This window comes from Engystomops pustulosus, chromosome 10 (assembly GCF_040894005.1).
Source record: "Engystomops pustulosus chromosome 10, aEngPut4.maternal, whole genome shotgun sequence".
In the NCBI taxonomy this organism is placed as follows: Eukaryota; Metazoa; Chordata; class Amphibia; order Anura; family Leptodactylidae; genus Engystomops; species Engystomops pustulosus.
In genome coordinates this window covers 96,114,307-96,134,927 of record NC_092420.1, presented here as the reverse complement: position 1 = coordinate 96,134,927, position 20,621 = coordinate 96,114,307, and the positions used below count along the sequence as shown (strand labels likewise).

General features: G+C 44.8%; 2 protein-coding genes across 6 annotated transcripts in view; both read right to left on the bottom strand.

The window, feature by feature from the left end:
* Nucleotides 1–20,621, bottom strand: part of PATJ (PATJ crumbs cell polarity complex component) — a 148,483-nt gene that overhangs the window by 108,661 nt on the left and 19,201 nt on the right. For all 4 annotated transcript variants that reach the window (XM_072126932.1, XM_072126935.1, XM_072126933.1 and 1 more), the window contains exons 9-17: nucleotides 15,910–16,009; nucleotides 14,292–14,380; nucleotides 13,872–14,013; nucleotides 11,097–11,231; nucleotides 8,266–8,342; nucleotides 6,367–6,423; nucleotides 5,406–5,540; nucleotides 2,886–3,047; nucleotides 834–896 (exon numbers count right to left, since the gene is read on the bottom strand). In XM_072126932.1, coding sequence (XP_071983033.1) covers nucleotides 834–896; nucleotides 2,886–3,047; nucleotides 5,406–5,540; nucleotides 6,367–6,423; nucleotides 8,266–8,342; nucleotides 11,097–11,231; nucleotides 13,872–14,013; nucleotides 14,292–14,380; nucleotides 15,910–16,009 — 960 coding nt within the window. The remainder of the gene's footprint in view (nucleotides 1–833; nucleotides 897–2,885; nucleotides 3,048–5,405; nucleotides 5,541–6,366; nucleotides 6,424–8,265; nucleotides 8,343–11,096; nucleotides 11,232–13,871; nucleotides 14,014–14,291; nucleotides 14,381–15,909; nucleotides 16,010–20,621) is intronic.
* Nucleotides 16,680–19,881, bottom strand: LOC140103722 (uncharacterized). Of its 2 annotated transcripts, XM_072126937.1 has the most exons (3): nucleotides 17,768–19,881; nucleotides 17,386–17,481; nucleotides 17,116–17,307 (listed from the first exon to the last, which is right to left on the bottom strand). In XM_072126937.1, the coding sequence occupies exons 1-3, from the start codon at nucleotides 19,879–19,881 to the stop codon at nucleotides 17,256–17,258; spliced, it is 2,262 nt and encodes a 753-aa protein (XP_071983038.1). In that variant the 3' UTR covers nucleotides 17,116–17,255. The 2 variants fall into 2 exon arrangements, with proteins under 2 accessions (XP_071983037.1, XP_071983038.1); XM_072126936.1 differs by having other exon boundaries at nucleotides 16,680–17,307; nucleotides 17,386–19,881.

Here is a 20,621-nt window from a genome sequence, read left to right as displayed (position 1 = left end):
TACAAGACCCGACCCAGAGGGCATAGCGCTGTGTAGAGTCTCTCTCAAACATACAGTATTGGAAGACGGGATACATTACTACTGAATCTTATAGGAAATGTATCATGAAAATCCATCCTGATTACTCATAGATCCAGGCACCGGCACTGTGGAATATTCTTATATATGTTATCCATGGCCTCCTTCCTTCTAAAATCAACTGTTATAATTATGCTATTGAGCTAGAAGGGCTCTGGGGGCGTTTCCCCTCAGTGCTGTAGCTTCACAGGCTGTTACAATGAGAAGAGCAGGTCTTCCTTCCCCCAGCACTGGATTATGCTAGATTACAAAGGCAGAGAGAGAGGAGGCAGAGAGAGAGGAGGAAGAGAGAGAGGAGGCAGAGAGAGAGGAGGAAGAGAGAGAGGAGGAAGAGAGAGAGGAGGAAGAGAGAGAGGAGGAAGAGAGAGAGGAGGAAGAGAGAGAGGAGGAAGAGCAGGGGGTTGGGTGAGAGATGTTCTGCTCATTGTAACAGCCTGTGAATCTGCAGCACTGAAGGGCTCTGGTAACATCCCCCCAGTGTCCTTCGGGTTCACTAGCATAATAGTAGAAGTTGATATTAGAAGGAAGGAGACTATTATATAGATATAAGAAGATTTCCACAGTCACAGTGCCTGGATCTAGGATTTATCGTGACGGATATTGGTGGTAGGTTTCCTTTAAGGAATGCACAGAGAAAAAGATATCAACTAACATAGGACACAAAGTAAGTAGTCAAAATGAAGTAGGTAATTTCAAAATGAAATTTAAAGGGGTTACACACTCAAAACTCTTGTAGATTGTAAATTTTCCTTCACCTTTTGTTGATATTCGTTCCCGACTAATTCTGGCGACTTGAAGACTTCATCCTCTTCATTTTGCTACAGAAGGAAACAAATATCAGTAACAGAGTATGGGCACAAGACAAGGATATGAAGCAATGAAGAAGATGAATGGAATCCATAATACAAAAAAAAGGAAAGGGGGATATATTAAGGGGAGTCAACCCAAAATATCTGAACTCCAGACAGTCAGGGAGTCTCTGAGGCAACAGAAACTGATGGAAGATGGGAAGATTTGTAACTAAAAAACTAAATCAAATGAGAATTACTGCCGTGTCAAAATCTCCCAAAAAAGGTTTTGCTTAATAATTAAGAAATGATAATAGTAAAATAAAATAAAACAATAGAGATGATAAAATACGGTAACAACAAAGTTTATGTTAGAACTTAAATATTTTTGTTTCATTTAAGTATTTTTCCATTGCTTTTATTATATTTATACACATAACTTGATACTAAAATAAGAAAAAAAAAACTATGACAAATTAAACTACTTAGAATTTAAATTACAATTTTCTTAAAATATTTGGGTTTATTATAACCAATTATTGCTTCATTGTTAATTTTTTTATTTTATATTTTTATTACTATTCATATTATGATCGTTACATGTGTTTGCAGTAGAACAGAATCAAAGGGCACTTACCTTATATACTCGAGTATAAGCCTAGTTTTTCAGCACAAAATATGTGCTGAAAAACCCAAACTCGGCTTATACTCGAGTCAAAAAAATAAATATCTCTAAACTCACGTTTCCGGCGACCCCTGTATATCTTCTGTGCGATCTGTCCGGCAGCGGCCGAAGGCTATATACACTGGGGCAGGGGCTGGCAGGCTATATACATTGTGGTAGGGGCTGGCTGGCTATATACACTGGGGCAGGGGCTGGCTGGCTATATACTGGGGAGGCTGTGACCAATGCATTTCCCACCCTCGGCTTATACTCGAGTCAATAGGTTTTCCCAGTATTTTGTCGTAAAATTAGGGGCCTCGGCTTATACTCGGGTCGGCTTATACCCGAGTATATACGGTAATATTTTTAGTATTAATATTATTTCATTGCTTTTATATAAAAAATGAAACTATAAACTATAAAATACTATATGTAATAATTATAGGACTTTGCTTTTAATAATTATACATTTTTTAATTGCTTTTATAATTATATTTATATACTTCACTTTATTAATATTAATAAATGTAACAAAAGCAAAATTATATAATAAAAGTCCACCAAAAGCAAAAAACTACAGCCAAACTTAACTGTACTTCTGAAACCCAAAATAATGGCAAAAGCCCAAAACATTAAAATATGTCCACATCTACACAGGTGTTAAAAACATATATAAGATTAACAAAACAAAACCTTAAATCAACCTCAAAGAGGAATTGAACCCACAACCTGGTCAAAAATAAGATCTGACCAAAAAAATAAATAAATAAAACATTGGGGCTCATTTTCTAAGGGTCGGAATGTTTCCCGAATATTTCCGATTTGCACGGAATTGCCCCGGGATTTGGGTGCACGTGATCAGATTGTGGTGCATCGCGCCGGCTTTCACGCGGCAGAAATGGGGGGGGGGGCGTGGCCATCAGAAAACCCGACGGATTCGGAAAAACCGCGGAATTAAAAAAAAAAATTATGTCGCAAGATCAAGCGATCATGCAAAGAAGGTGAACTCCGGCAGACTTCGGCGCAGCAGCGACACCTAGTGGACATTGGGCGCACGACCTTGGTGAATCCCGGCAAGCTCTGAATCAACGTCGGACAACGCGCCGCGGGATCAGGAATGGACTGGGTAAGGAAATGAGCCCCATTATCTCTCCCTCTCACCAAATCACTGGACCAGAACATGTGAATTATGGGATTTTTTTTAAAATGCCGTTTGTGTCCCACAATATTAGTTGTGTCTAGATTTGTGACATACAATAATTTAGAGGTTTTACTTGAATACGTGTGTGATAAGAAAAACGAAAAAAAAATTGTAAAACCGAAGAGCTACCGACGCACAGCTCCGGAGCACTTACTCTGTCGGTCTGGACCAGAAGTTCTGCTGGTTCATCCAAAAAGTTATCATTCTCGTCATCGACCAGGCGGCGGCAGCAGACCAGTGTGAATGGTGGCGGCGCCTCTTTAAGGAAGGAGATCGCTTCTCGGCGAGTCTTCCCGTACATCTGGACGCGGTTCACCTGCAAAACAACAACGAGGGCTAATAATCACCGATTACACAACACAAAAGATAATACAAGTCCAACCATCAGGCATCCAACACTCAAATTTTGATCTGTTGGGTGTCCAAGATAGATTTCTTTTAAGCAAAATCTCCTCCTAGTTTTGTCACCCATCATTAAAATCCATCCTGATAAAGCAGGGACATTACTCATAGATCCAGGCCCCGCGATTGTGCGGATCTTCTTAAATTTGTTATCCATGGCCTCCTTCCTTCTAAAATCAACATTTAAGATTATGCTAAAAATGTGCGATAAGGTCTCTGAGCGGGGTTACCACAGCCCCTCCATTCTGTAGCTTCAAAGACTGTTACAATGTCTCCCCTGCTCACTCTGCACTTTAAGATACAGGCAGTCCCCGGGTTACATACAAGACACGTTCTCAAGTTGAATTTGTCGAAACTGTATATTCTATAATTGTAGATCCAGACAAAAATGTTTTTTGCCCCAGTGGGGTTAAGATTTTTTGCTGTAATTGGAGCAAGAATTATCAATAAAGCTTCATTACAGACACTTTACAGCTGATCATTGCAGTCTGGGACTATAGTAACATCCAGAGAGGTCACCAGGGGTCACAAGGGGCAGAGGGGTCCTTCTTTAACTAGGGGTCGTCTGTAAGTCGGGTGTCCTTAAGTAGGGGACCACCTCCACAAAGTGGAAAATCTTACTTACAATTTGTAGCTGGTGAATAAAATAATAATTTAGCCACCAAAGATAAACATGTTTTGGTCCATAATCTATCTATAACACACGGACTCTTTAGAGATATGACAGATCCCGATGTGTTGGGGTGTGACCTCTCTCTACGATTCTCCAATAAAACTTTCCCCAGTTCCCTTCCTCACAGCTTTACTCTACATTACGTCTTGTACTTGTAGTGTTCTGCTTCTTTTTTGTCAAAATATGTTGTTTCTTCCAAAGCGAGATTAAATTTCCTACAAAACCAGATCCAACAGCCTTTCGAGGTTATTAAATTATGTGCACACAGAGTACTGACATGACAGTATAGCTCTTTAGGTCACAACGTGCGTGAGCCGAATCCTGATAGACTTTACCGTTCTCATAACTCGGTCACTGAGGTCTGGATATCACCAGACGCCTGCACTTTGTTATTGTTACATTGTATCACTCGGCAGCCAATGGATTCAGTCAGTTATTGCTACAATGTATCCGTCACAAACTGCAAGATTTACCCATATTAAAAAGAACAATACTAATTTGTTCTACCATGCAGAATAAAGTATGTACCCCAGATCTAGACCATGTGCCTGCTATGGGGCGAAGAGGACCAAGCCCAAATTGCGGCATCTCTTAATCATGTAATGCCACACTTGCCATAAAAAGAGAAACATTAAGTGTGCAATAAAAAAAAAAAAAGAGCTGTACTCACTATTCTGCTGCTGGTGCAGTCACTGTGTACATACATGACATTACTTATCCTGTACTGACCCTGAGTTACATCCTGTATTATACCCCAGAGCTGCACTCACTATTCTGCTGCTGGTGCAGTCACTGTGTACATACATGACATTACTTATCCTGTACTGATCCTGAGTTACATCCTGTATTATACCCCAGAGCTGCACTCACTATTCTGCTGCTGGTGCAGTCACTGTGTACATACATGACATTACTTATCCTGTACTGATCCTGAGTTACATCCTGTATTATACCCCAGAGCTGTACTCACTATTCTGCTGCTGGTGCAGTCACTGTGTACATACATGACATTACTTATCCTGTACTGATCCTGAGTTACATCCTGTATTATACCCCAGAGCTGCACTCACTATTCTGCTGCTGGTGCAGTCACTGTGTACATACATGACATTACTTATCCTGTACTGATCCTGAGTTACATCCTGTATTATACCCCAGAGCTGTACTCACTATTCTGCTGCTGGTGCAGTCACTGTGTACATACATGACATTACTTATCCTGTACTGATCCTGAGTTACATCCTGTATTATACTCCAGAGCTGCACTCACTATTCTGCTGCTGGTGCAGTCACTGTGTACATACATGACATTACTTATCCTGTACTGATCCTGAGTTACATCCTGTATTATACCCCAGAGCTGCACTCACTATTCTGCTGCTGGTGCAGTCACTGTGTACATACATGACATTACTTATCCTGTACTGATCCTGAGTTACATCCTGTATTATACCCCAGAGCTGCACTCACTATTCTGCTGGTGGGGTAGATGAACTCAGAATAGAAGAAGCGGCACTAGTATAAATTTCGTGGTATTAAATTAAATGAAAATAACATGTAATAAACAGTATTGATATGAAGTGGCTTAAACCTGTTTACCTCCAATAACTCATCTTCAGGTTGTAAAATTCCAAGTTTGGCCACAGGACCTTCGGGAGCAATGGTGGATATATAATGGTGACCATCGAAGGAGTCAAGTTCTACTCCCAACCTCATGGTGTGTATTGGCAAAAGCTGCAGGGAATCACACATACATTTGACATACTATGGGCCAGCATTAAAATGCACACAACGTCGATACTTCATTAAAATATTAAAATAATTAGTAAAGAAAAATAATATGAACATAAACTTTTTCTTTAAAGGGAACAGGTCATCAGGATTTCACATTTTACCTAATGACGGGTTCTATTAACCTTTTTAATACTAATTCACAATCTGCTTTTATAATTAATATTTGTGTTCCACCCACTTTTAAAAATTGTTAAAAAATTCCTGGCTCCGTGTTAACAAACTGGATGGAGTGATGGGGGCGTCTGTTACTAGACTGCAATCTCTGCGTCATCATTATCTCCTCACTGCTCTCACAACTCTCTTTCCTCCCCCTTCCCTTCTGAAGACCTGAGTTCATAGAGATTTGCTTGCAGCATGAAGTCAGCTCACATCTGCATGAGGGAGGAGGAGGGAGAGTTATGAGTGCAGTGAGGAGATAATGATGACGACACAGGGACTCACAGCCTTGTAACAGATGGCCCCATGACAGAATTGATAGCGGTTATGTTAATTATAAAAGCAGTTTGTGGATGAGTATTAAAAACAGATTATGGGAACCTGTCATTAGGTGAAAATGTGAAATTTTGATAACAGGTTCCCTTTACATTATCATTTTCAGTAGCTCTGCTTTGTGTTAGTAAATGGCTTTCCATGTGATACACAAGAAGGTTCGTGGCTCGTTACAATGTAACACAACAAGCAAATTCTGCCAATCTGACACATTGAAAGTTATTCCATCTACCCACGACCTTTCAACTTTTGTCATTTAAAAAAGGAAAGTCCTGACCTTGGAGTATTTCTGCAGCTCCTCATCATCCTCAATCTTAGCGTCCAGATCAACCACCTGTTCATTAAAAAATAAAAAATTTAAAATGTTTCACACTTCCATAAACAACCATTGCAGTCATGAGAGAGGAAGAACGTTTTCATTTGTTGGAGTGTTGTCTCACGTAATGCTGGATTCCTGCACATACCGGGGCAGATTTACTTACCCAATCTAGTTGCAATCCAGTGTCGGGTTCTCCGGCTCTGATTCGGGTCCGGCCGGGATTCACTAAGGTCATGTGCCCGATATCCACCAGGTGTCGCTGCTGCGCTGAAGTCCACTGGAGTTCACCGGAATTCACCTTCTTTTTCTTGGTGCAGGAAAGTGCGTGGGTTTTTTTTCCCGACGGCCATGCCCCCGATTTCCGTTGCATGCAACCCGGCGCCGAAATCCGATCGCGTGCGCCAAAATCCCGCCGGAATTCGTTGCAAATCATAAATCGTCGGGATACCTGATGAAATCGCGCGATTTGGACCCTTAGTAAATGAGCCCCACTGCGTATCGTCATGTGGAAAATCTGCATCAAGTGCGGAGGTTTTTATGCGCATTTTTGATGCAAATTTGTTTTATTTTTGGTGCATTTTTATGCAGATTTACATGCGCTTTTTCCAGCCTTCTTTCAACTGATGTGATATCATTTAAAGCTAAAATCTGCATCAATTCCACATCAGATGCATCGTCTACATGACTTTATCCAAATCGCATTCACTTACGATGCACATTTAGGCTATATTCACACTGCCGTTGCCCGCCCGTACCGTACCGTAGCGGGCAACGGCAGTGTACGGGGAGAGGAGGAGGAGGTGAGCGCAGCTCACCCCTGCCCCTCTCCACAGGAATTAATGGAGCACGGCGCCGTACTATGGAGAAAGATAGGACAGGTCCTATCTTTTTCCGGGTACGGAGCGGTACGGTGCCGCACCGTACCGCTCCCGTAGGGCGCCGTGCGCCCATTGACGTCTATGGAGGACGTATATCGGCCGTATAAACGTCCTCCATACGTCAGTGTCAATGTAGCCTTAATGTGGATTTTCGCCCTCCCATAGACTACAATTTAAAAAAAAAACAAAAAAAAACACCACACTTAACAATTTCTGTGCATGAATTAAAAAAAAAAAAAAAGACCAAACACACTGGGGCAGATTTACTTACCCGGTCCTGACGCAATCCCGCGGTGCGATGTCCGACGAGGATTCGGGTCTGCCGCGATTCACTAAGATTGTGCGTCCGAGTTCCTGCATGTGTCGCTGCTGCGCCGAGGTCCGACGGAGTTCACCTTTTTCTTCTAGGTGCATGTAAGTGCATGTCTTGCGACACAATTCTAAATGTTATATCCATCGTCCAAATCCGTCGGGTTGTCCAACGTCCCGCCCCCCCCCCCTCCCCGATTTCTGTTGCGTGCAAGCCAGCACCAATGCACCAAAATCCAATCGCATGCGCCAAAATCCCGGGGTAATTAGTCGCAATCCGAAAATGCGCTCCGTGGACCCTTAGTAAATGAGCCCCACTGTCTACATGACTTTTTCCAAAGCCATTTACTTGTATGCTCCTGTATTGAGCAGTAAATTTTCTGCAACAGAATCGCCACACAATCCGGAACCTGCGCAGGTATCCTGACACTTTTGGATCAAGGATCGCTAGAGGTTATGAGACAATTGTCAGGTGTTTGACATTCAAGAGGGGGAAAAAAATTTTGAAACCTGAATTCTAAAATTGAAAATGACATCATACAGCTATGAACCTGGATCTACTCTGCAATCAGAAACATTATCAGCACGTTCCCCAGCACATGGAGGCGCTTTTGTGTAATTTTACATTGATGGTAGGAAATAAAATGCCTAAGAGATCTGGGGTACATACCATTACTTGATAATCGGGGCCAAGATGCTTCTCCCACTTTGATTTCAAAGCTTCAGCCTCTGGAGTCAGGGCGGGGGCTGGGGGAATGCAAGAAGGGTTTAATATATATATATATAGAATAGGAGAAGACAAACTATTATAATTATTTCACAATTTTCATAGAAAAATATTGAGTATTATATTCCAGAGCTGCACTCACTATTCTGCTGCTGGGGCAGTCACTGTGTACATACATGACATTACTTATCCTGTACTGATCCTGAGTTACATCCTGTATTATACTCCAGAGCTGCACTCACTATTCTGCTGCTGGTGCAGTCACTGTGTACATACATGACATTACTTATCCTGTACTGATCCTGAGTTACATCCTGTATTATACCCCAGAGCTGCACTCACTATTCTGCTGCTGGTGCAGTCACTGTGTACATACATGACATTACTTATCCTGTACTGATCCTGAGTTACATCCTGTATTATACTCCAGAGCTGCACTCACTATTCTGCTGCTGGTGCAGTCACTGTGTACATACATGACATTACTTATCCTGTACTGATCCTGAGTTACATCCTGTATTATACACCAGAGCTGCAGTCACTATTCTGCTGCTGGTGCAGTCACTGTGTACATACATGACATTACTTATCCTGTACTGATCCTGAGTTACATCCTGTATTATACCCCAGAGCTGCACTCACTATTCTGCTGCTGGTGCAGTCACTGTGTACATACATGACATTACTTATCCTGTAATGAACCTGGGTTACATCCTGTATTATACCCCAGAGCTGCACTCACTATTCTGCTGCTGGTGCAGTCACTGTGTACATACATGACATTACTTATCCTGTACTGATCCTGAGTTACATCCTGTATTATACTCCAGAGCTGCACTCACTATTCTGCTGCTGGTGCAGTCACTGTGTACATACATGACATTACTTATCCTGTACTGATCCTGAGTTACATCCTGTATTATACCCCAGAGCTGCACTCACTATTCTGCTGCTGGTGCAGTCACTGTGTACATACATGACATTACTTATCCTGTACTGATCCTGAGGTACATCCTGTGTTATATAGCAGAAATAAGATGAGATGAGTGACTGCCTTGTCCTGTGTGTGACCTCAGTAGGGGGCTTAGTGCTTCTCATCTCAAATGTTCCTTTTTAAGAAATTTCTAACTTCAGAAAAGCTCCGGCACATCTTTGTCAATTGAAGCAAAAAAAAAAAATTACATTGGAAATAAAAAGATTATTTGTCAGCCTTCACTTTGTAACAAGAGCGGGGGCCGTGGAGGACGCTCATTAGCGACGACACATCCCATCTGTGCAGGTCCTCTCAACTAAATCAAATACATGCAAACATATAATAAACACTGACGGGGGCCGTCATGCGGAATGTGCTGAGCAGATCAGCCGAAAATGGGAGAGGGGGCACCATCTTGTAGAGCAGAAGAGCGGATTAGACAGAACGTATCACTTTTACCTGGAGTTATTGTTTCCATCTAAAGTTTGTATAAATCTATAGTTCAGTATGGATATCTGAGGAGTAGCCGTATGTGGAGATCATAGCACTTGTATTCTGCGGTGTCACACAGTTTTCGCCCCTACAGGCTTTTGGTTGTCTCAGAGCCGGTGGATGGAGACCGGCTGCTACAATGTCTCCCATACAATGCACACAGAAAGTAGAGGAGAATCTGCTCCATAACTCTCTCCCTATCAGAGGCATCAGCAGCATCATATAGGACATTATAGGAGAGTTACTGTCCTGTAGTGAATTGAAAAAATAAGTCTCTCCAGGAAATATAGCAACTTACAATTATCTCCAGCAGTGTTTTTCCCACATTCAAAAGCATCAGCAGGATCCTATAGTACGTGATAGAGAAGTACTGATGGGAATAAAGCACTTGGGGTGAGATAGTAGCTTCCTACCATCTCCAGCAGCCTCTCTCCGTTACTATGCCTCTCCTCTATAACTCTGAAGCATCAGCAGGATCCTATAGTACTGATGGGAATAAAGCACTTGGGGTGAGATAGTAGCTTCCTACCATTCTCCAGCAGCCTCTCTCCGTTACTATGCCTCTCCTCTATCACTCCGAAGCATCAGCAGGATCCTATAGTACTGATGGGAATAAAGCACTTGGGGTGAGATAGTAGTTTCCTACTATCTCCAGCAGCCTCTCTCTATCCCTGTGCCTCTCCTCTATCACTCTGAAGCATCAGCAGGATTATACAGGGACATTATAGGAAAGTACTGACCTCTACTGATGGAAATAAAGCTCTAGGGGTGATAATAGAATAGGAAACAAACACAGGTAGAGACAAAGGGTACTGGAGATAATAGGAAGCTTCTATCTGAAACTAAGTGCTATATTCCCATCAGTATCTCTCTATATTGTCCTTTATGATCCGGGTGATTCTAAGGAATGATAGAGTAGAGACACAAGGACAAGTAGAAGCTTCAGGAAATATTAAGAAACTACTATCTCACCCCAAGTGCTTTGCTTACATTAATACCAGTCAGTACTTTCCCATGATGTTCTAACACGGGCAGAGGTTGCAGAAGATGAGACTAAATGTCAAACTCAGACCTATACTAATGGGAATAAAGCACTTGGGGAAAGTTAGAAACTTCCTAGCAGCAGTAGCCGCTGATTGCGCCCAAGTCTCTCCTCCTCACTCACCCCCGTCCCTCCTATAGGCTTTTTGTAAATCTGCTCAGCAACAGCTTCAAAATGGCACATGAAGGAATATTTGCAGAAACCTTGCTCCCTTTTAGATCAATTTCAAGGAAAGTACAGAAAGTACACGTTTTATGTAAAATTTACCCGTTTTCAGTTCATTCTTATAGTTATCCTCTTGCTGCAGGCTCGCTTTGTTGTCCTCTGGCTCTTCAGGTGCCTCGCTTATTGCACCCCTTGGCGGAACGGCAGGTAACGGAGGTGGAGGCGCGTTTGGCACATCTACACACAAAGACAGGCGACTATTAAGGATGGAAGAAAGAGAGTGGCGCCAGTCACAGGACGCCTGTCATTATGGCTGTGAACACAACAAACGCTTGCTCTTTGCAGACTAACAGGTAAGGATAATTAGCAGAACACACAGCCTGGCACAGAGCGCAGCGCCCAGCCAGGAGCGCAACGGAAAGCTGTCTGCAGCACGGCTGTCGGGCACAACGGGGGATGCGCTGCGAGGATGTGTCACAGAACCATGTCAAAATCTAACGAGAAAACCTCTGGAGGACTGGAGAGAGATGTGCTCCGCTCCCCTCCCTGCACTATGAAGAATGGGTACAGGGTTCAAACGCTGCGTCCAACCTCCTCCCGGAGCAGCAGGAGGGCCGGCCACGCAGAGATTAGCTGAAAAATGAAGCTGCAACATTGAACAACTGTTTATGTGGATGAAAAGTTCTACAATTTACCAGTGGACTTTGGGGCACATTTACTATGAACTGTGCGGTGTGTGTACTATGCGCAGGGCGGTGCGTACTATGCGCAGGGCGGTGCGTACTATGCGCAGGGCGGTGCGTACTATGCGCAGGGCGGTGCGTACTATGCGCAGGGCTGTGCGTACTATGCGCAGGGCTGTGCGTACTATGCGCAGGGCTGTGCGTACTATGCGCAGGGCTGTGCGTACTATGCGCAGGGCTGTGCGTACTATGCGCAGGGCTGTGCGTACTATGCGCAGGGCTGTGCGTACTATGCGCAGGGCTGTGCGTACTATGCGCAGGGCGGTGCGTACTATGCGCAGGGCGGTGCGTACTATGCGCAGGGCGGTGTGTACTATGCGCAGGGCGGTGTGTACTATGCGCAGGGCGGTGTGTACTATGCGCAGGGCGGTGTGTACTATGCGCAGGGCGGTGTGTACTATGCGCAGGGCGGTGTGTACTATGCGCAGGGCGGTGTGTACTATGCGCAGGGCGGTGTGTACTATGCGCAGGGCGGTGTGTACTATGCGCAGGGCGGTGTGTACTATGCGCAGGGCGGTGTGTACTATGCGCAGGGCGGTGTGTACTATGCGCAGGGCGGTGTGTACTATGCGCAGGGCGGTGTGTACTATGCGCAGGGCGGTGTGTACTATGCGCAGGGCGGTGTGTACTATGCGCAGGGCGGTGTGTACTATGCGCAGGGCGGTGTGTACTATGCGCAGGGCGGTGTGTACTATGCGCAGGGCGGTGTGTACTATGCGCAGGGCGGTGTGTACTATGCGCAGGGCGGTGTGTACTATGCGCAGGGCGGTGTGTACTATGCGCAGGGCGGTGTGTACTATGCGCAGGGCGGTGTGTACTATGCGCAGGGCTGTGTGTACTATGCGCAGGGCTGTGTGTACTATGCGCAGGGCTGTGTGTACTATGCGCAGGGCTGTGTGTACTATGCGCAGGGCTGTGTGTACTATGCGCAGGGCTGTGTGTACTATGCGCAGGGCTGTGTGTACTATGCGCAGGGCTGTGTGTACTATGCGCAGGGCTGTGTGTACTATGCGCAGGGCTGTGTGTACTATGCGCAGGGCTGTGTGTACTATGCGCAGGGCTGTGTGTACTATGCGCAGGGCTGTGTGTACTATGCGCAGGGCTGTGTGTACTATGCGCAGGGCTGTGTGTACTATGCGCAGGGCTGTGTGTACTATGTGCAGATTCAGGATTTCTGGCTGCCGTATTTCATGAATTTGGCGCCCCCTGCACTGCCCCGACAGAGTGCGCCAACTTTTGGCGCACGGTCCGACTGAGCACCAGAACAGCCCCTTTAGTGCAGAAATGTGTGATGCATGAAAAATAGTTTAGCTGCGACACAAAACGGTCACATGTGACACAAATGTGGCACGGAAACTTCTAAAATACCTGTGCAAGCAGTCTGCACTAGAAAATGCTCTGTGAGCCACAAAGCCAGGACTCCCCGACCAATACACTATAGCAAAGCTAATCATGCACTCAGCTAAAGAGTGGAAATAAGTGTATCCAGTCTATACAATGCTCTGTGAGCTAAACTGCCACATTGACACATTGTAGCAAACCTGTTCATAGTTATAGTTACAGATACAGTTGTATCTAATCCAGGCAATGCTCTCAGAAGCAGCTACACAAATCTCTCTGTATGTTTGCTCCAATGTATCAGTCCGGTGTCCATGTTCTTTATCTCAATTAACATAATAAGAGTTTTCACATATAATTAGGTCTTCAATGACAGATTGTTGCATATACTTAGATGAGTGGGAGACCATCGACCACCAATCAGCTGCTTGGATGAGTTCTGCAGTTATTTCTCACTGGTGCCATACCTTATAAATTGGCTGTGCTTGGTATTGCAGCTTAGCCCCATTCATTTAAATAAGACGGAGCAGCAAACAAGTCATGTAAAGCGCGGGGCTGCCATCAGGGGGTGGGGGGGGGTCATTGACTGCAGTCAGGGGCTCAGAGTCACAGACCGCCCCCCTTCCTGTAGTTATAAACATATGTTTATTAGAATTAGATGGGAAACCAATGTGCCCGGGGGAACCACATCATTTGCAAGTCAGTAGGACCTAAAATTCTCTGTGGCAGCACTGACAAGGCGTCACAGGCTTCGGAAGTGGAAACAGATTGCACTTTATCTATTGGTGGAAAATACCTCCACGGGGGGAGAAGCCTGGAGACATGGGGCTGAAGGGCCCTTTGCCCCTGGACAGGGTGAGATTCACCGTTTGCCCAGTGTTGCGCAGCGCCGTCACAACCTCCTGATTGGTCAATCCTTGGATGTTGTCTCCATCAACCTAGAAAATACAAGATAAAATAGTGGAAATACCAAAATTTAACATCCCATTACAAATACTGGGGGTTGTAGTCTTACAACATCTATTTGGAGACGACTGCTGCAAGATCATGCAGGAATTGTATCTACTCCGGTTACCAAGGTAGACATACAGAGGGAATCCCCTTCAATATAACCTCTTAGATACCACGGTCATTGTGGAGCACAGCATGAAAGGGGTTGAATGTCTAAGACTGAAGTAATTTGTTACAATTTCAGATTTTAAAGATAAGGACTAACAGCCACAATCCTGTCATGGACTTGGATGCACCCGCTCTGGTCGGCCGCGCTGCCCGGTATGATGCCCTTCACGTAAATTCCAGAGGAACCTGCAAGATAAAGGAGGAAACAACGAGTTCAGCTCCGAGCCCCAAAAGCCTCTGCGCCCCAAACGGATTGTGGAGAGGAGGGGGAGGCGTGCACAGACGTGGTCAGACAGAGCTTCTTTGTGATATCGCAGGCAGTATATATGTGACAGTGAGATGGAGACGCATCATGGCCAAAGCTCACACGTAACAGGAGAGGCCATATACACGGTTAGTTTATTTAAGGGATTTACAAGGTGCTTATCCAAGCTGTGGTGTTCCCAAAGTCTATGAAATCTATCAAAAGGGTAGCAGTACTGCAGGGATACACTGCACCCATGAAACAGCGCCTTACATTTGGCAGTGGCCTTGTTTGGCATTGCATGTCACAGCAGTTCAGTCCCATTAAAGAGAATAAGCCCTAAGCTGCAGTATCTTGACATGGCCACTACACAGTGGATGGAGCAGACTCCTTCCTTCCTTTTATCCAAATGCTGGAGGATCCCTGATAAATGTTGGAGATCAGGTATTGGACCTCCACCAATCTGATACTAGTGACTTATAATTATAAAGATTGGAAATCAATTCAACTCAAATCCTCATCTATTCTTTGTGTGTGGTATATTAATTGCTGGTATATTGTCAGCGTTGTACTGCTATGTGTGGGTATAGTATATAGGGTGTGTGGATATATTTACTGTATGTGAATATTTTTCAGTGTTTTGCATATATATTGTATATGTTTGTAGTGAATATACAGTGTATGAGTATGTAGATTTTCTAAAGTCTCAAGTATAATGTGTGGGATGGAGGCGACGCTGAGGTGTTTGGTACATGGGGCCCCAATCCAAAGTTTGCACCATGGATCGCTAGAGCCTTTTTACTCCACTGCTAAGCTCCTCCCCTCTACTCTGAGTAAAAGTTATATCAGGCTTCTGGTTGTATACTACAGCAGTCACCTTGAGTAGGGAGAGAGCTAAGAGCACAGCAGTGTGAGGATACACCTTATACTTGAATAACACTACAATCCCGGAATACAAATCCTTATTCACACGGTTACATTGTGTTTCCCTTCTGTTTGTCCCTGCCTGGCCATGATGGATTAGGACAGATGTGACATCATGCAGTGGACACACAGGAGGGTGACAAGCCTTTACCCCGAATGGCCCAGTGAAGTCACACCGAAAAGTGAAACCCCTCATACCTTCCCAAGTCTGTGCGCTCTGGTGCATCACCATAGGGGAAGGGGAAGAACAGAAAACAAAAGAGGAAAAGGGTCGAAAATCTGTTTCAGTAAAATAAATCAAATGCAATGAAATCCCACAAGTTGCAATTATTTTGGGGGTGTCCCATCTGATGGGAGGAGACTCGTGCTTGGCTCTCTGCATCCATTGCTAGGGGCCGCGTTAATGGAAAGGGTCATAAATGTGCGGCCTCCTGCAGAGGGTCCCCAATGCTGTCAATACAGGACAACAGAACACGGAGCTGGAGGAGTGACGGGAGGAGTAACACTGGCAGGGGATGTGTGACTACCTACAGCACATGAATCTCACCTCCGCTGCTGCCCCCAGTGTAGCCCACCACGGTTATTCCCAGGCTCTGACCCTCTTTTTTGGTGAGGGTGATATCATAAGTGTCATTCTCAGGGTTTTCCTAAAAGAAAAGATCAAAGTCTAGTGATTAGGAGACGGCGTCATATTCAAACATGAAAATTATTAAGATTTTATGAAGATTTTCTACTATAATCCAGATCTCTGCTTGCCGTCTCTCAGATTAAAACATCATTTACATTGCAGAAAAATCTGTATAGGATTTATAAGGAGGTTTTGCTACAATTGTATCCAGACTAGACATCTAACCATCCAAGAGAATGACAGATTGTAGCAAACTATCAGGTAAGGAAAGAGAAGAGAGGATTAACTAGAGTGACTAGATCAGCTGTGAAATGTTTTAAAGGGGTTGGTCCAAGATTTAACGTTATCCCCTTTTCCGTGGTGATGATGATAAGCAGCCATCCAACCACTGGGCACCCACTGATCTACTGAATTGGGGTCCGTTCCCATGAATGAATGGGCTGGAAAGCTGATAATGTGCAATGCTGCTGCATTCCCTGACAATGCTTGACATACACCACCAGCAAGCAGAGGTCTTGTGTGGTTGCCCACTTCAGATACAGCAGTCAAAAGGCGGACAATGTTTTTGTGTTTCTGGGACCCCAAGATGTGTCCACCAGCTTCATTCCCCAAGTCTATTGCTCCAGTATAAAATTGTGAATTAGATTACTCACCGGTAATTCTATTTCCGTTAGTCCACCATGACGGCCCAACCTGGAGGATGCCCCTTGACCTCTGCAGGGACAGGAAGAAGAGAGGTTAAATGCTCCCCCCCTTGCATCCTCCCGCCAGTGATTACAAAATAACCATGCTGAGGAAGATACAACCAGATTTATTTAGTATGTTTGCTCCACATACAAAGGAAAATTATCTGGAAATAATAATACAAAGAAAGGAAGAAATCCAGCTGGGGGGGAAAATATATAGGCCGTCATGGTGGACTAACGGAAATAGAATTACCGGTGAGTAATCTAATTCACAATTTCCGCTTCGTCCCCCATGACGGCCCAACCTGGAGACTTACAAAATTAGTAAGCTTTTTTAGGGAGGGATTACAGCCTGTAACACCTTGCGTCCAAAAGATAGATCTTTTGACAAGTGCAAGTCCAGCCTATAATGCTTGGAGAATGTAGTGGATGAAGACCACGTTGCAGCTCTGCAAATCTGATCTAGTGACGCTCCTCTTCTTTCCGCCCAAGATGTGGACATAGCCCTGGTCGAGTGAGCTCGGATTCCTGCTGGTATCGGGCTTTTCTGTAGGTCGTAACATGAGGCAATTGCCAGTCTCAGCCATCTTGCAATAGTCGCCTTCGACGCCTTCCTCCCCTTATTTTTCCCCTGGAATTGGATGAAAAGGTTAGAGTCAATACGCCAGGCCTCTGTAATTTGTAGGTATTTTAGGACAGAACGTCTTACATCCAAAGAACTCCATTCGCGTTCTCTTGCCGAAGAAGGGTTCTCACAGAAGGAGGGTAGGATAATCTCCTGATTCCTATGAAAGTCGGAAACCACCTTGGGAACAAAATTTGGATCCAACATCAACACAATTCTATCATCTAGAATTTTCATGTAGGGTTCCCTAATCGATATAGCCTGAAGTTCACCTAACCTTCTAGCAGAAGTGATGGCTATCAGGAAAACTGTCTTAAGTGTCAGGTTTTTAACACTGGAGGAATCAATAGGTTCAAATGGTTCCTTCATTAAGGCATTCAAAACTAGAGTTAAGTCCCATGCTGATGATTTTTTAACAGTCTGAGGCTTTAACCTAGAGGCAGCTTTAATAAATCTTTTGACCCACCTGTGCTCGATGAGAGGCTGGTCGAAGAAGGCACTAAGCGCCGACACCTGGACCTTCAGGGTGCTGGTAGACAAACCCAACTCCAAACCCTTTTGAAGAAATTCAAGCACCTGCAAAATATTAAGGTTAGCTTGGGAAGGTGGACTGTCCTTACAGAAGGAACAGAACCTCTTCCATATCTTATGATAGATGGCAAAGGTGACTGGTTTTCTACTTGCCTTCAGGGTCTTGATGACTTCAGATGAGAGTCCCTGAGAGCTTAAGAAGCTGGATTCAGGATCCAGGCAGACAGCTGTAATTTCCCTGGGTTTGGATGATGGATTGGACCCTGATGTAGTAGGTCCTCTGATAGCGGAAGAATGACTGGATTCTCTGGTGACATCTTCTTCAAGAGTGGGTACCAGCTTTTCTTCGGCCAGTTCGGGCAGATGAAGATGGCTCTGGTATTTTCCTGAAATATTTTCCTCAGGACCCTGGCGATCAGGGGAATTGGGGGGAAGGCGTAGACTAGTGGAATGTCCCAGGGGTGAGAGAAGGCGTCCAGCCGTTCCCTGTTCTCCCCTTTTTCCAGAGAAAAATAATGCAGGCATTTGGTATTCTCCCTTGTTGCGAACAAGTCCACTAGAGGATAACCCCACAAAGAAGTTAGCCGCTGGAAGATCTCCTCCTTGAGGCTCCACTCGTTTGGTAGGATCTTTCTTCTGCTTAGAAAGTCCGCCCTTGAATTCTCCGTGCCTTTTAGATGAGTGGCAGATATTGACAGAGTGTGTTGTTCTGCCCACAAAAATATTTTCCGAGCTAGGGTACTCAGGAGAGGAGACCTGGTTCCTCCTTGTCTTTTTATGTAGGAGACCGTAGTTGTATTGTCTGATAGAATTAGGAGGTGTTGGTGGGCAAGAAGAGGAGTGTTCGCGCTGAGTGCTTCCCATACTGCTTGCAACTCTCGGAAATTTGAGGACCTTCTTGTAATCTCCTCTGTCCAGGTACCCTGGGAAATTTGCTGAGGCATCACTGCCCCCCAGCCCCTCTGGCTCGCGTCTGTCTGGATTGGGATGTAAGGGCTGTTTGACCAGAAGATCCCTTTCCTCAGATTTCCGTCTTCCAACCACCATAGCAGGTCCTCCTTGACGGCAGGTGGGATTGGGATTTTCCTGTCCAGATCCTCCTGTTTTCTGTTCCAGGATCTTAAGATCCATCCCTGGAGTATTCTGGAATGGGCCTGACACCAGGCTACCGAGGAGATGCAGGCTGTTAGAGAGCCCAGAATCTTCATAGCTTCTCTGATAGAGATCACTGATTTTCTCCTGAACCTTGTTATCAGATCCTTGATGTGGTCTCCCTTGTCCTGTGGAAGGAACGACATTTGGTAAACTGAGTTCAGGTTTACACCCAGGAATTTCCTCACAGTAGCTGGGGAAAGTTCTGACTTCTGGTAGTTTACTATCCATCCCAGTCTTTTTAAGGTTTCTAGGGTGAGATCTCTGGAGAAGAGTAAGCTCCCCCTGTCTTGGCCAACAATGAGTAGGTCGTCTAGGTACGGGACGATCAGTACGTCCTGTAGTCTGAGAGACGCCACCACCTCTGCCATCACCTTTGTAAAGGTCCTTGGTGCAGATGATATTCCGAAGGGGAGTGCACAGAATTGAAAGTGTAGTGTAGCACCCTCTGGAGACAAGACAGAAAACCTTAAAAACCTTTGTGAGAAATGGTGTATAGGGATGTGATAATATGCATCCTTTAAGTCTATAGTGCACATTAATGCATCTTGGTGAATAATGTGTGTGGCTGATCTTACCGACTCCATCCTGAATTTCCGGTAGACGATAAACTCGTTGAGACCTCTCAGGTTGATGATTAGTCGGTTTGTGCCGTTCGGTTTCTTTACCAAAAAAAGAGAAGAGTAAAAACCGGATTTCTCTTGATCCTGTGGAACAGGTATAATCACTCCAGAAGACAAAAGAGAAGTTACTTCTTGCCATATTAAACTGTGGGATGTAAGTGACATGGAAGGTGAAGGTGGCATATATTTCGTAGGGGGAAGTCTGAGGAATTCGATGTTGTAACCATGCAGTAATATATCTAAGACCCAGGGATTTGAAGTGACCTTTGTCCATTCTCCTCTGAATCTTAGCAACCTTCCCCCTACTATGGCATCATTGTTTTTTGTTTCTATTAGGGTCTGTTGGGGTGGAGAACAGAAACCCTCTCCCTTTACCTCCTTTCGGGTAGCTCCAGCGTCCCCTTTTCCCTTTATCCTTGTAGGAATCCCTTTTGAAGTCTCGAAAGGGCTGCTTCTTGGGTATCGATCTCTCAGGAAAGCCCTTTTTCTTATCTGATGCTCTCTCAAGTATAGCATCCAACTCTGGGCCAAACACAAACTCCCCTGAGAAGGGAAGACTGCACAGTTTTGCCTTGGATCTGATGTCCCCGTTCCACTGTTTTAGCCACAGCGCCCGTCGGGTAGAGTTAGTAAGTGCTCCCTCCTTTGAAGCGAAACGAATTCCCTCGGCAGCAGAATCTGCGAGGAAGGCTGTAGCAGATTTCAGCAAAGGAAAGTTCTCCAAGATTGTTGATCTCGGAGTCCCTTCCTTGATGTGGGATTCCAACTCATTCAGCCAGTACAGCAAGTTCCTTGCGACTGAGGTGGAAGCCAAGTTAGTTTTCAGACTGAGCATGGAGGTCTCCCAGGCCTTTCTCAACAGGGAGTCAGACTTCCTGTCCATAGGGTCCTTTAATTGGGCCGCGTCCTCAAAAGGAAGGTCGGTCTTCTTTACTATTTTGGTAACTTGCACATCCATCTTTGGACAAGTGTCCCATACTTTAGACTCCTCGGGCTCAAAAACAAGTCTCTTTT

Coding starts and splice junctions, on each gene's coding strand:
- LOC140103722 (XM_072126936.1), bottom strand. CDS start 19,881: ATGGACAAAGGTCACTTCAAATCCCTGGGTCTTAGATATATTACTGCA. Junction 17,308..17,385: donor GCGAATGGAGTTCTTTGGAT/GTAAGACGTTCT, acceptor ATCCAATTCCAG/GGGAAAAATAAGGGGAGGAA.